This window comes from Felis catus, chromosome C1, assembly GCF_018350175.1.
Source record: "Felis catus isolate Fca126 chromosome C1, F.catus_Fca126_mat1.0, whole genome shotgun sequence".
Classification (NCBI taxonomy): domain Eukaryota; kingdom Metazoa; phylum Chordata; class Mammalia; order Carnivora; family Felidae; genus Felis; species Felis catus.
Genome location: NC_058375.1, coordinates 61,656,597 through 61,671,299, shown reverse-complemented (window position 1 = coordinate 61,671,299; position 14,703 = coordinate 61,656,597). Strand labels below are relative to the sequence as shown.

At 35.0% G+C, this 14,703-nt stretch overlaps 1 protein-coding gene across 9 annotated transcripts in view; it reads left to right on the top strand.

Moving 5' to 3' along the window:
• LRRIQ3 (leucine rich repeats and IQ motif containing 3) overlaps positions 1–14,703 on the top strand; it is a 367,465-nt gene that overhangs the window by 204,159 nt on the left and 148,603 nt on the right. For 8 of the 9 annotated variants that reach the window (XM_045036014.1, XM_003990225.5, XR_006584398.1 and 5 more), the window contains one exon: positions 5,677–6,406. In XM_045036014.1, the coding sequence (XP_044891949.1) occupies positions 5,677–6,406 (730 nt within the window). Of the gene's footprint in view, positions 1–5,676; positions 6,407–6,837; positions 6,984–14,703 lie in introns of those variants that run through there. The other variant, XM_045036013.1, reaches the window with a different exon arrangement.

Below are 14,703 nucleotides of genomic sequence, written 5' to 3'. Positions count from 1 at the left end.
ATGATTTTAAAATATGTTCACAAATCCTTTGACACTTCTCTTCAAAAAAATGGAGCCTAATTCTCCTCTTTGTGGAGTGGATTTAGTGATTTACATATAACAAACAGAATATGGCGGAAGAAATGGTGTGTGTCTCACAAGACTATCATAAAAGATATTGTGCCCTGCTCTGGGCTCTTTCAGGCAGATTACTTACTCTGGGGGAAGTTAGCTGCCTTGTCAGAAGGAATTTATACTTACACCAAGCAGTTCTTTTCAAAACCTACAGGGAAGGAACTGAGACCTTCTGCTAATAGCCCTTAAGGGATATAGACCAGTTGGGGAATGGTTCTTAGAAGTTCAAAAGAGAGGGTATTAGTCTGATCAAGCCTCCATAACAAAATACCACACACTGAGTAGCTTAAACAGAGATTCATTTTCTCTCAGTTCTGAAGACTGGAAGTCAAGACCAGGGTGTGAACATGGTTGATTTCTGGTGAGATTTCTGGCTTGCAGATGGCAACCATCTTGCTGTGTGTGTGTTCACATGACCTTTTTTTTAGTACATGTGTGCATGGAGAGATGGAGAAAGTGAGCTCTTTGGTGTCTCTTCTTTTAAAGACACTTATCCTATTAGATTAGTATCATTTTATTATTTGTCTTCTGTGCTCGGTTTTTTGTTCCTCTGTTTCTCTTTACTTATCTTCTTTTTGTTTATTCAAATATTTTTATAATCTGTTTTAATTTTTCCTTTGGATTTTTAGTTGGACCTCTTTGCATTATATATTTATTTTCTCTAAAAATTATAATATAAATCTAACTTTGCACAATCTACTTAATATTATACTACTTCACATAAAATACAGAAAGGAAGAGTCTAAATGGCCTATATGGTTGCATGATTTCTGTATTTTATATGAAGTGATACCTTTCATGATATACTTTTCATTCATATTATGTTTTTTGGATTATATGGTGGGCATCACAAATGTTATATACTTTTGATTCTGTTATGAGAATATTGATGTTTTTAACAGGTCACATTTTATTTGTTTTTGTTTATTCTCCAGAGTCCTTAGGTATTTGTTCTTTGTTTTGTTGTTGGACATCACCTGTATGTTAGGATCTTACTCCAACATATTGGCTATTTCTTTAAGACTCAGTTTTTTTATCTGATAGATGGGGATGAAAAATAGTACAGTACTTAACTCTAAGATTGTTAAGGAAACTAAATGAGATAATTTAAAGGATGCAGAGCAATGTGACACATAGCAAAAACTCAGCATATATTAGCTGTATTGTTACGATTTGTGGTCAATAACATCTACCTTAGAAGGTTATCGATATTGAATAAATGTTAAATATATATGTAAAGAAGTAAGCCTAGTAACTACCACATGGAAAGGGTTCAATAAATGACAGTATTTATGTTATTCAATATGCATGATCTTTTAAAAATATCTTTAAGTTTATTTTTGAGAGAGAGAGCGAGAGCAGGAGAACACCAAATAGGCTCCACCCTCTAACTCAGAGCCTGATGCTGGGCTTGAACCCATGAACCCTGAGATCATGACCTGAGCCAAAATCCAAAATCAGATGCCTAACTAACTGAGCCACCCAGGTGCCCCAAGATGAATAATCTTTTTATAGATGGTGATGCAAATGGAACCTTTCAAATAAGTGGGGATAGCATGAGCCAAAGATAAGAAGTAGAAGTATCTAAGTCTTATTCAGAAGTTGTGACTATTATATTTGACGTATAGGGTTCTTAAAGGGAATAATATCAAAATTAAGGGTACAAAAGATGAAAGTATAAATTTAAAATTAGCAACCCAGCACCCAAAATGAAGAGTATCTCTGAATTGGCTTAGCTGTCTGTAGAAAAAATATTCATTAGACACCTATTTGTTGAAAACCTGTCATCCACCAAACATTCTGCTAAGTGCTTAGTATAAAGTAGTGAACAAAACCAGCATTGTCTCAACTTTCATAGAGCCTTGAGGATCTCATAACCTATGTATGAACAAAATCATTTATTTTATATCTACCAAGTCTTGGGCATTGCACTAAGATATTAATGTAACTTAAGACAATGCAGACAGCACAGTGTTAACTCTCCTACTTCTTGTCTGTTGTTTGGTAATGTCCCTATAGCTAAGTTGACTGTATAATTTATCTTCCAAATTGGATTGCTTCTGAGACTGAAAGAAGTCACTGTTAATAAATTTCACCAGACGATAGGTAAAAACGGGCAAATGGGTGTATACGTATACCAAGGCTCTTTACATATAATGATTTCTTTAGAAGCTCACATGTGAAGAAACTATAGCCACAGATTTTTTTTTTTTGGCTTACCTGTATGTACATATTAAATTCATTTTCCCTGGAGTGCCTGGGTGGCACAGACTACGGTTAAGCCTAAGACTTCTACTCAGGTCATGATCTCACAGTTCATGAGCTTGAGCCCCACATCAATCCTCTCCCTACCAGCTTCAGATCCTCTGTGTCCCTGTCTCTTCCCCTCCCTGATCACTACCCCCACCACCTCAAAAATAAATAAACATTTAAAACTAAAAAATAAAATAAATTAATTTTACCCAATGTTTCATCCTTACTTCTCTTTTATCTCTTGACTATGCTTATAGTTTTACCTAAAAATCTCTGTGTTATTGGCTCCAAATATTTGTCTCCAGATATGCCCTCTCTTACATCATTTAGATTCAGCTCATTTACCTACCTGTTTGCTAGACATCTGTAGCAACTAACTGCTTATGATAGCTTCTGACTTTATATTTTATAAAACAAAATTTCACATATTTTTTTCTTTTTTTTCACTTCTGCATCTTTGATTGTGACTCTCCTCCCATCCCCTGGGAATGCCTTGTTTCCTAGTCTCTTGCCCACACCTTTGCAAATTAATTGAATTTTCCCATATACACAAAAGGTGGGCCTTATAGTATTACAAGTGTAAAACAAATACTCTTCTTAAAACTAACCCAGCTGTTACCTTCTCCAGAGCAGTTTTGCTGACAACTGCCTACCCTAACCCAGATAGGGTGAAGTGTCTTTCTTCTATGTTTTCAACACTTCCTGTGTATACATACTTTTAACATTTGCCACAATATTTTGAAGAAATCTGCTTTACTTATTTGCCTCCACTACTATACTATAAGGTTTCTTGAGCCATCACTGTCTTCATTTTTTGAAGATTCTAGCTCATAGTAGGTAGTACCAACATATTTATTCATCTTAGTCAAGTTGTGCTTTTCACCTACAAAACTATAATTAAAGAAGCTGAACTTACTTAGTGAGGTGATTTTTAGATCACACCCAAGGATGAGGCTGGTTTTTAGGAGAACCAACCACATGGTTAAAGGTTTGGAAATTTTAGTACCGACCCTCAACCTCTGGAAAGAGGAGAGGGGAGGGAGATCGAATTCAATCCTCAATGGCCAATGATTGAATCAACCATGCCTATGTAATGAAGCCTTCATAAAAACCCCAAAGGACTGGGTTCTGAGCTTCCATGTTGGTGAACACGTGGAGATTTGTACAGTGATGTGCTTGGAGAAGGAGCATGGAAGCTTTGTGCCCTTTTCCCATACCTTCCCCTATGTATCTCTTCTGTTTGGCTGCTGGTGAGTTGTTACATCCTTTTGCCATAAACCAATAATATAGTAAGTAAAATGTTTCTCTGAATTCTTTGAGCCACTCTAGCAAATTGAAACCAGAGAAGGTTCGTGGAACCTCCAATCTATAGCCAGTTGGTCAGAAGCACGGGTGATAACCTGGACTTATTGGCATCTGAAGATGATAGGGATTCTTTTAGGACTGAACCTTTAACCTGTGGGATGTGATCCTGTCTCCAGGTAGATGTTGTATTTGAGTTGAATTTCAGGACACCCAGTTGGTGTTGGAACATATTTTGATGGTATAGGGGGAAAAATCCCAATCCCCCATATGAATTGAAATTAATAACCAGAACTTTAATTTATTAGTGTTGTATTTTCTATCCCTGGTCTTTTATTCTTGGCCAGCTTTCTCATGCCAGGATTTATACATAAAATGAAATAACACAAGAGAGTTCTTTTTCTAAGTAGTTGCCCAGACCATACCCTATTTACTTTACAACTGAAATTCTGGATTTTGTCCCTTTGTATCTAGTGCCTTGCTTTGGACCCAAACTTTTTTTCTTTTAATTAAAATTTTTTTTTTTGAAATATTTATGAATTTTTGAGAGAGAGAGAGAGAGAGAGAGAGAGAGAGAGAGAGAGCACATGAGTGGGGGAGGGGCAGAGAGAGAGGGAGACACAGAATTCTAAGCAGGCTCCAGGCTCTGAACTGTCAGCATAGAGCCCGACTTGGGGCTCGAACTCACAAACCGTGAGATCATGACCTGAGCCAAAGTCAGAGCCTCAACTGACTGAGCCACCCAGGCTCCCCTGGATGACTTTGTATTCTGGCGAATTACCTTTTTTATTTGCTAGACTTGATTTTCTACTTCATTTTCGCCTCTGCTTCCTTTTCTGATGTTGACGTTCTTATGGCCTCTAATGAAAATCATGCCTATTTGCTTCCCTACTGCCTGCCTAGACCACAGGTCCTACCTTCTTTATGATCACCTCAACTTCCGTAAAACCTCCACCATCAGATTTGCATTTGACATATAAAGACTTTAAGAGAATTTTCTATTAGAAAAACTAAAATCTTTGTAGACTATGGTTAGTAGAGATGTAATTTTAATAGAGGGAATTAGTCAAATATGGAAAACATCTTTTTTCTAAGACTAATAAGCATAACTTTTTTCTAACCTGTATTTGCCACCTGATACTGAATTCATAAATAGGTTTGTCAGAAAATAAATATGTGAACAATAATGTGATTCAAGCTATTATATTAGTTAGGTTGGCTATAATAACAAATAGACCCAGAAATATATATTGACTCAAACATAATTGCCATTTATTTCTAGTTTATATGAGTCCAAGTTTGACTAATCCTGGCCAGTGAGTAGTTTTTCAAGCAGTGATCCTGGGAGCCAGGGACTTTCCACCTTGTGGATTCACCATCTTCTAGGGCCTTATTCTTATCTCTGTACATGAGTCGTAAAAAGAAAGAAAATATAGAAAAGATATATTTGTTTCTTAATAGCCTTGAGCTGGAAATGACACATATCACTTCTGCCCACATTTCACTGTAGAGGACTTAGTCTCATCACCACACATAATAGCAAAGGAGGCTGAGGGATTCATGTGTCAAATATAAGAAAAAGCAATGTTAATGGCAGTTATTAGTTCCCACCAGAATTAAGACAGATATGGTAAAATGGATTACAAATTCCTTTACAATATGAGGTAATAAATATATCTAAAAATAATATGCATGGTGAAGTACTAAATGTAAGATAAGATACTGCCATTGAGTTATTGCAAGTTAAGTAATTGTGAGAGATAATGTAGGAAATATAGGAATCAGTGCATTTTTATGTTAAACGATTTCAATAGTGATTTCCCTCTCCAAAATCACTATTAAAACACAAGTTTAAAAAGAACATCAGTAGGAAAAAATGTTTCTTAATAAAGCCAATGACAGGTTCTTGTCAACTTTATTAATGTAGCTTTCAAAATAATAGGGACAGAAAATAAACTGTGCTTAGCACTTACATATTGTATTATATTTGTCTTCCCTGTGGTGTAGGTCAGAAGGAATCTGAAGATGAAACTGAAGGTGAAGAATTGGATGCCAGCTTTAGGATATCAGTGTTCAAACTACCCATACATACTTCAGGTTCACTCAAGTATGCTGCATTATTGAAAGAAAAGGAGCAAGATTATTTTCCTACATATGTCCAGCCATTTTCTACCACTCATCAAAAACCAGAAATTACAAAAAAAGACATGCTGTTGAAGGGTAATGTAAGAAAAGAGTTTTTTACAACACACAGAACTGGTATAAAACTCCGAACACTTTGTGATATTGATAAATGTTATTCCGAACAAAAGAAGCAGGAAAGCCATAAAAAAAAAATAACAGCTGTAACTCTGGCACAAGTTGCCCAGGAAAGAGTTAGCTTAGCTGTTCAAGAAAACTTAAATAAGAAAAAAAATGCTGCACAAAAACTAACTGCAAAAGATAATGAGACAATTCGGAATGGTTTACAACAACTTTGGCAGGACAGATTCAATTACCTTGAAAAAGTTAAAGAGAGGAGAGCTCGGTTTCTGAAAGAAAAAAAACAAAAGGCTGAAGACCGTTTATTAATTCAAAACATAAGTAATGAGCGCACTCTTTTATGCAAAGGAATGATTAAAATGGACAGATTGAGGAAGAATCAGGCTGTCTTACAAGAGAAAAGTCTGATTGTTCAGCAAAGACTAGAAATGGAAAAATATCAAAAGAATTTACTTAAACAAATGAAGGAAATTAGGTAAGTACAGTCTTGATAATATAGAAACTTTTAAGTCCATTACATGTGAATATTGCATACTAAGTGCTGAGATCTAATAAACAGTACTTTGTTTACAACATGATATATTCTCTTTGAAAAAATAGAAACTACAACAAAGATGAGACAATAAAATGACTGTATCTCATCCCACTTCCACCCTTATCCAGTAAAACCTGCTTCTCAAACAATGGTTTTTCTTATCATAAATGGCATCATCATTAGCCTCTTGACAGTGCTAGAAATCTCAGTGTCTTTTACAACTCAGTCTGTCTCATCTCCAATATCCAGTATGTTTCCTTAATCAATTTTCTGCTAAAGGGATTCTCAAACTGATCCTTTTAGATCCAGCTTTTCCCATTCTAATGCACACTCTCATAATCACTCTAAGAATTCACCTTTTATCCTTCCAGGTGAAAGTTCCATCTCCATTCTCCAGACTTCCTTTCCTCAACCCATAGCGGTTCTCCAGCCTACAAGCCTCAACTGTCTTTAAAATTTAGTTCTGATCTTTTGTTTTTGTTTTGGCTCCCTCCCTCTCTAGCCTTTTTTATTATTTTTTTCTTTTTCCCTTTTTTCTTTCTTTTTTTTCTTTTTCTTTTTAAAAACTGAGAAAAAACTGAGAGTTGATGGGGGGTGGGAGGGAGGGGAGGGTGGGTGATGGGTATTGAGGAGGGCATCTGTTGAGATGAGCACTGGGTGTTGTATGGAAACCAATTTGACAATAAATTTCATATTTAAAAAAATTAGTTCTGATCATGTTACTTCCTACTTGTGTATATTGACACCTTGCAATTGTCCACAGTATAAAATCTAATCTAAGTGGCATTTCAGACATCATGCTTTGTTCCAGTTTATCCAGACTCATCTCACTAAATTTTCTGCCATAGCTTCCTCTCTCTTCCCCTAACAGCACTCTGGATTTGCTCCTGATAGATTAAATTATTCTCTACTCCCTACTCAGATTTGGAGTTTCTTATTCCAGTGACCTTACTAATACTATCCCCTTTTTCTTCAAATATGCACTCTGAAAGGGTACTACCAGCCCACAATGCTAGTGCTATCTACATATCATTATGAACACAAGCCTCTATGTTATTATGCAAATTAGAATGCTTTGGAGTGCTCAGATTGGTGAGGATAAAATACTTGTTATTGTTTCTCCAGGGAGACAACATCACTAGTGGCTGATGCTTGCTGAGTGTGGCTGTGTTTCGCCCCTATTTGTTCCCATCATGCAGTGTATGAACTGTACAACCACTGACAAAATTCATCCTTTTATTATTCATCCTTTAGTAACCAACTGAAATAGTATCTTCACTTTTAACCCTTCCCCAACTGCTCTTCCAGTCTGAATTAATCCTTTTCATTTGGCAGTTCTTTCATAACACTTTATTTAAATCTCAGTTATAGCAGTTATCCCAAGACAGCCTATATCAGGTTAGCTTGTAAAGTCCTTTATAAGATAATTTGGTCTATCTTTCCATTTCAGTATCTAGTACAATGCTTAGCTTCCAAAATTATTGCATAATTATTTATTGAAGAAAATAGGTAAAAAAAATTTGAAACCCAGTTTTTAAATTAGTAATGGTTGTATGTAAGTCCATTTAAGTCATATACTAGAGCCTGTGGGGCATGGCAAATTTTACCATACCTACACCAGTAGCTTAAGTATTAAGTACACTTATTAATACTTAAGCCATTGCAATGAGAAATAATGCATATTTTTTCAAAATGCTTGTATAGTGAAGATATGTAGCCAGAATTATTAAATATATACGAAAAATATAATTAACCAAGTTTTGAGAATAGCTTCACTAGCTATTAAAATACATATCTAAGAACAAGTTCTTATTTCATGATAATAAATTTTTCGTACACATTTTTTTCTTTCTCTCTGTGATCATTGGCATTACTACTGAGGAATACTTACCTTCAGTTAGAATTATTCACATGGTAATTCACTTTCAGCTGTTGAAGATGTCAGGTGATGTGGGGACATAAAGATTATTTGGCCCCAAGAAACTGAAAATCTAGGTGGGAGATAAGTCATCAGGCAATAAGACTGCCAGAGTTAAATAATAATACAAACAATAATATAAAAACTATCAAAGGACAAAATTAAAATTTCCAGTTAAATGGTAGGTAATAAATAGATGAGAGTAATCTAAGATACCTTCAAAAAGAGGGCATAACTAAACATCAAAGTGTTCATTCATTTCAGTTCTTCCCTACACTCATACAAAAATTAATAACATATTCTTGATCCTCTAAGAACCCACAATTCGATGGCAAATATAAGCGTATATTTGAATCATTACAAAACATAGAAGTAGGAAAATTACAACTGTGAATTTGAATTTGGAAAAGAAGAAAGCTGAGAGGAAATTATTATTGGCAGAATGGATGAGCAAAATTGGAGAGCTCAGAATAGGAAATGTGGGGGGAGAGGAAGGATGTAGTGAATACTGTTCTACTTACAGCAGAGGTTTATGAAGGAGAGTAGTTGAAAGTATAATTGCTTAAGACACATTAAATTGGATTAGAAATGGCCTGTAAAGCTCAGTGGATAGTCACATGTCAAAGACCATTAGGAATACTACCAGGAAAAAAAAATAGCATTTTAAACATGCGTTTTACCACAGACCCTGCTTTTTAAGAAATGCCATAGAGCACTAATTCTCAGAATACATTTTGGACAAAGAAGTCTCAAACAAATGCAAAATTTTTTAAAATTGTTTCATGATGATTTTGTGCAAAGGCTCTGAAAATTAGTATTGATTCAAAATATATTAAACTATATTTAGTAAATTTAAGCTTTATTAATTTTCAAAGGATCTTTTTGTTGAGGTATAATTAGCATATATCATTCTATTAGTTTCAGGTGTACACCATGTTTTAATAGTTGTATATAGTGCAAAATAATCACACTAAATCTAGTTAACATCTGTCACCACACATAATTACAATTGTTTTTCTTGTGATGAGAACTTTTAAGATTAATTTTTCAGCAACTTTTAAATATGCAATACAAGTATTATTAACTATAGTCACCATGCTGTACATTACATAACATAACTTACTTATTTTATAACTAGAAGTTTGTACCTTTTGACCCCTTACGTTTTACCCACTCCCCATCCCCTACCTCTGGCAAGCACCAATGTGTTCTCTACATCTGTGAGCTCTGTTTGTTTGCTTGTTTAGATTCCACATATAGGTGAGATCATGTAATATTTGTTTTTCTGACTTATTTTACTTAGTATAGTGTCCTCAAGTCCATCCATGTTGTTTCAAATAGCAAGATTCTTCTTCTTTGTATGGATGAATAATATTCCATTGTATATATACCACATCTTCTTTACAAAGGATATTTTTTTAGAATGTAAAACTGTTACTCAAATATAAAATAAACACATCAAAGATTTTATTTAACTCATTAAAGAACCAGTAAGATGTTATAACCAGTTCAAATGACAGTTCTAAGAGCGTGTATATGTAAAGGCAATCAGGAATGCCACAATAAATTTAGTCATTATCCACTGGCAATAATCAATTATAACTCCATTGGACAAAATTCACTTATACTTTATAGACAAGAATCATCTGTATTACTCATAGTTTTATTCAACTTATAAAGTTGTAAAATAGATCAAAGAGATTGAAAGGTACAGATAACTCTGAAGGGTGCACCAGACAGCATTCCCAGTAATTTTTGTTTTTTTACTCTTTCAAAGTCTTTCACACAATTTCATCTGATATTAGATTGAAGCTTATCAGTCACAGTTTTATCCTGGTGACATTTTAACTGTCCTAACAATGTAAATACATATGTTTAAGGCTTGTCTAGAAATACTTAGAGATCCATATAGCTGCTTATTTCATCTACATTTAAAAAAATATTATTGAAGTATAGTTTACATACAAAGCCATATTAGTTTCAGGTATACAGCATAATGATTTGACAATTCTATAAATTACTCACTGCTCACCACCTTAAATGTAGTTACCTTCTGTCATCATATAACATTATTACAACGGTATTGACTGTATTCCTGATGCTGTATTTTTCATCTCTGTGTTGCCAGAGGGAAGGTCGGTTGGGGGAGGGGTGAAATAGGTGAAGGGGATTGAAAGGTACAACTTCCAGTTATAAAATAAATAAAACATTTACGGTTTTAACTGCCATAATTAAAAACTATGGGGTGTCTGGGTGGCTCAGCAAGTTAAACATCAGGCTCTTGATTTCAGCTCAGGTCATGACATCACAGTTCATGATTTGGAGCCCTGCTTTGAGCTCTGTGCTGGCAGACAGTCTGAGATTCTTTCCCTCTCCTTCTCTCTTTGACCCTCACCCGCTCGTGTTCTCTCTCTCTCTTTCTCCCCTCTCTTTTTCCCTCTCTCTAAATAAATAAATAAAATTTAAAAATAGTTTGTACTAGATAGGAGCATAACTAGCCTTTTCCTAGTTATAAGCAATTTTTGAACTATTACTGAGGTTCTTTACATACCTTTTTAGGTATGAAAAATATTCCATATTTTTCTCTTCCAAAATTTAAAAACATTTTCCTTAATGTATTCTCTGTGTGTGTGTATGTGTGTGTGTGTGTGTGTGTGTGTGTGTGTGTGTATGATTTTTGGAAATTTTTATAATTTAATAAAAAATTTATTTTGGAAAGAGAATGAAAACTAGTATGTCAAAATACAAACCTAGTACAAATCAGTGTTACGGAAATTCAATCAGCTTAGTTTTATCAGAGTAAATTGTCTGGCCATCATTAATTTGTAGAGGATACAGAGTCAAATGAGCTTCCTAATGTATCTTAACTGAATTATCTTCTCTTGCAAGCTGCTACAAAGATATTATCCTTATCCTTGAAAACATACAGGAATAAGGCAATGTTCTGGTTATGTAGGTAATATGTCCTAAAAGGCATTACTGAGTTTTATTATAAATGTTTCCAAGTGAAGATTTTGTATCAACATGCAGAAGAGAGCTGTGAGTCAAAAAAGTAAAATCTTTCTAGAGACTTTAAGCAGTTTTTTGGCTCTTTTTCTCTTGGTTGATTCTTCACTAGTGTATCAAACCACTTGACCTAAAAGCATTTTGATGAATCTCAATAACTGGTGAAGTCATTACTGAGAATGCAGTTTCTGATCCTGCTGTGGAATGAGGATGAATGAAAAAAGAAAGCGAAACCATACAGCTCTAGTTTAGAAAGTTGATAAAATGCCCCCAAGGGTATTTAAGAGTGAATAAAAAAGAGACATTGAAATGAAAGAATTTATTATATATCAGGTAAAAGCTGGTCATGAGCTTTCTAAAGTATTCTTGTTCACACTCTGAAAAAGTGATGATACTGTTCAGGACAGAACAACAGGGTCCAGTAGAGTATCAATTAGCATGGACGACCTGGCACATAAGGTACTATCTAATTGCATCATCTTTTCCTTGTCCTTTGTTTGGTCATCAATTTACCTCCTAGACTACTCTCTTCATTCACTGTGTGTTTATATTCTGGTTTGTAAGGCTTTTCTCCATCCAACTTCAGCTATAATCACAGTGAACTTCCAAATTCATAAGAACAAACCTCCCAGTTGCCTAACAAACATTTTTGGATTTCAACAACCTGTAAACTCATTTCCATAGACATGTAAAAGCCTCCTTGTCACTTGGAACTGCCCGACCTCTTAAATTTTAAGTTCTCGTATACTTGTTTGTGGGTAATTCTGTCTTTTCAGTTCTTTTCTTCTGTTACTTTCACTACACGCTTATTCAAATATATTGTGACACTCAGCCCTCAAATAAACTTCCTTATAGACTTCTTTTCTTTTCATTTTTGGTGTATCATCCAGAGTTCATATCAGTTATTCTTTTCTCCATTTCATTCAGTTTCTCTGAAGTCCTTTCATTGCCTCCACAATGTTAACCACCCCAACTGCCACCTTGGAATAATCCAACTATCTTTACTTCTTGCATTCCGGTTAAAATGGCTGAAAGAGATTACTAATTTGTAGATTTACACTAATATTAATTATATGGCCTCCAACTTGAGCTGCTCCTTCAGTTGCTTACTGTTTTTCCTTTTACTCACAAAAGTACATACATGGCAACAAGAACTTTGCATATGTAATTAAGAGTACTAATTCATCAACCTTTAAATAGAGAAATTATCCTATATTATGCAGGTGGGTCCAGTGCATCACATGAGACTTCACATGCAGGGACAAAAAAGAAAGAGATTCAGAGTAGAAGGATTTGATATAATATTGCTGACTTGAAGCTGGAGGGGGTTATGTGGAAAAGTGAGAAGGAAATGAATTCTGACAACAACCAACAATTTTGGAAAGAGGACCTCACAATCTGGATCAGAACCACAGCCTTGGCTGACACCTTGATTTCAACCTTGTGAGAACCGAAGCAGAAAACCCAGATGATGATCCATGCTGTGCCTGGACTTTTGATCCATGAAAACCATGAGATAATAAAATGGTGGTTGTTGTCAGCCAATACATTTATGGTAATGTGTTATACAGCAGTAGAAAAATCCAAACTCTTTGTTGTTCCTTCCCCAAGTTTGCTTTGGTTAGTCTAGGACCTTTGCATTGCCATATAATTCAAATTTTAATAAATTCAGAATACCTAAATTTAATACATTTAAAATAAATTTTAATCTAAATTTAATCTTCTATATATTTAAGACAAATTTAAATGTTAATTTCTACGCAAAAGACTCTTGACATATTAATTGGGATTGCATTAAATCTATAGATAAATTTGGGGAGAATTGACATCATGATAATATTGTCTCCCAGTCCTTGAAATGGTAGAACTTAACATTAATTTAGATCATTTTTACTTTTTTCAGCAATATTTTATTATTTTCAGGCATAAGCCTTGTACATCTTTTTAAAAAATCTTTTTAGGTTTATTTATTTTTGAGAGAGAGAGAGAGAGTACGTGAGCAGGGGGAGGGGCAGAGAAAGAGGGAGACATAGAATCCGAAGCAGGCTCTGGGCTCTAAGCTGTCCGCACAGAGCCAGAGGGGGGCCCTGAACTCAGGAACCATTAGATCACAACCTGAGCCGAAGTCAGATGCTTAACCCACTGAGCCACCCAGGTGCCCCCCCCCATCTTGTATATCTTTTGTTAAACTTACATCTAAGTGTTTGTTTTTATTTTTTTGATGCTATTGTAAATAGAATTCTTTCTTAGTTTTGTTTTCCAATTGTTTGATCCTGGTATATATAAATATAATAGGTCATTATGTTTCTCTTACTCTTCAGTGCTTTTTAATAGTTTTTGTTTTGTTTTGTTTTGTTACATTTTGTCCATAGTTTATAATTGTTATCTATTTAATACATTTATTATACTTAACTACTACTATTAATTACATTTGCAAGGTCTCTTTTGCCATGACTTCTACTCTGCTACTTGTCCAGACATAGCTACTCTCCAGAAATCCAAACTCAAAATAGTTATAGCTATTTTCATGGAGTATTAAATGCAGGCATTCCTCTAAGGATTTTAAATGTATTTGCTCATTTACTTCTTACTAAACCGTATGAGTTAGTCTGTCCCTTTTTAAAGATGAAGAAAATGATTCAGATAGAGTTAAAATAATTTGCCCCAAATCACACAATCAATAAGCTGCAGATCTGGATCCCAATCCCAAGCAGAATAGCTTTACTACCTTTCTCTTAAACCATAAGCCATTCCTTCTCGCTCTTGGTCATTACCACATCGATAGCCATGCTCCTTAAACATAATGTTACCAAAAGAGAATTCCAATCTTTCTCTTCATCTGGCTGTTCTTCCTGTGTTTCCTATGCTGACGAATACCACTAATATCTATCCTATAAAAGGAGTTATTAAGTATCAGTGCACCTGGATGGCTCAGTCGGTTAAGAATCTGACTTTGGCAGGTCATGATCTCACAGTCTATGAGTTCTAGCCCCGCACAGGGCCTTGTGCTGACAGCTCAGAGCCTGAATCTTGCTTCAGATTCTATGTCTCCCTATGTCTGCCCCTTCCCTGCTCGTGCTCTCTCTCCAAAAATAAGTAAACGTTGGGGTGCCTAGATGGCTCAGTCAGTTAAGCGTCCAACTTCAATTCAGCTCAGATCATGATCTCGCAGTTTGTGAGTTTGAGCCCCACGTTAGTCTCGTGCTGACAGCTCAGAGCCTGGAGCCTGCTTCAGATTCTGTGTCTTCCTCTCTATCTGCCCTTCCCCTGCTTACACTCTGTCTCTCTCTCTCAAAAATAAATAAACATTTTA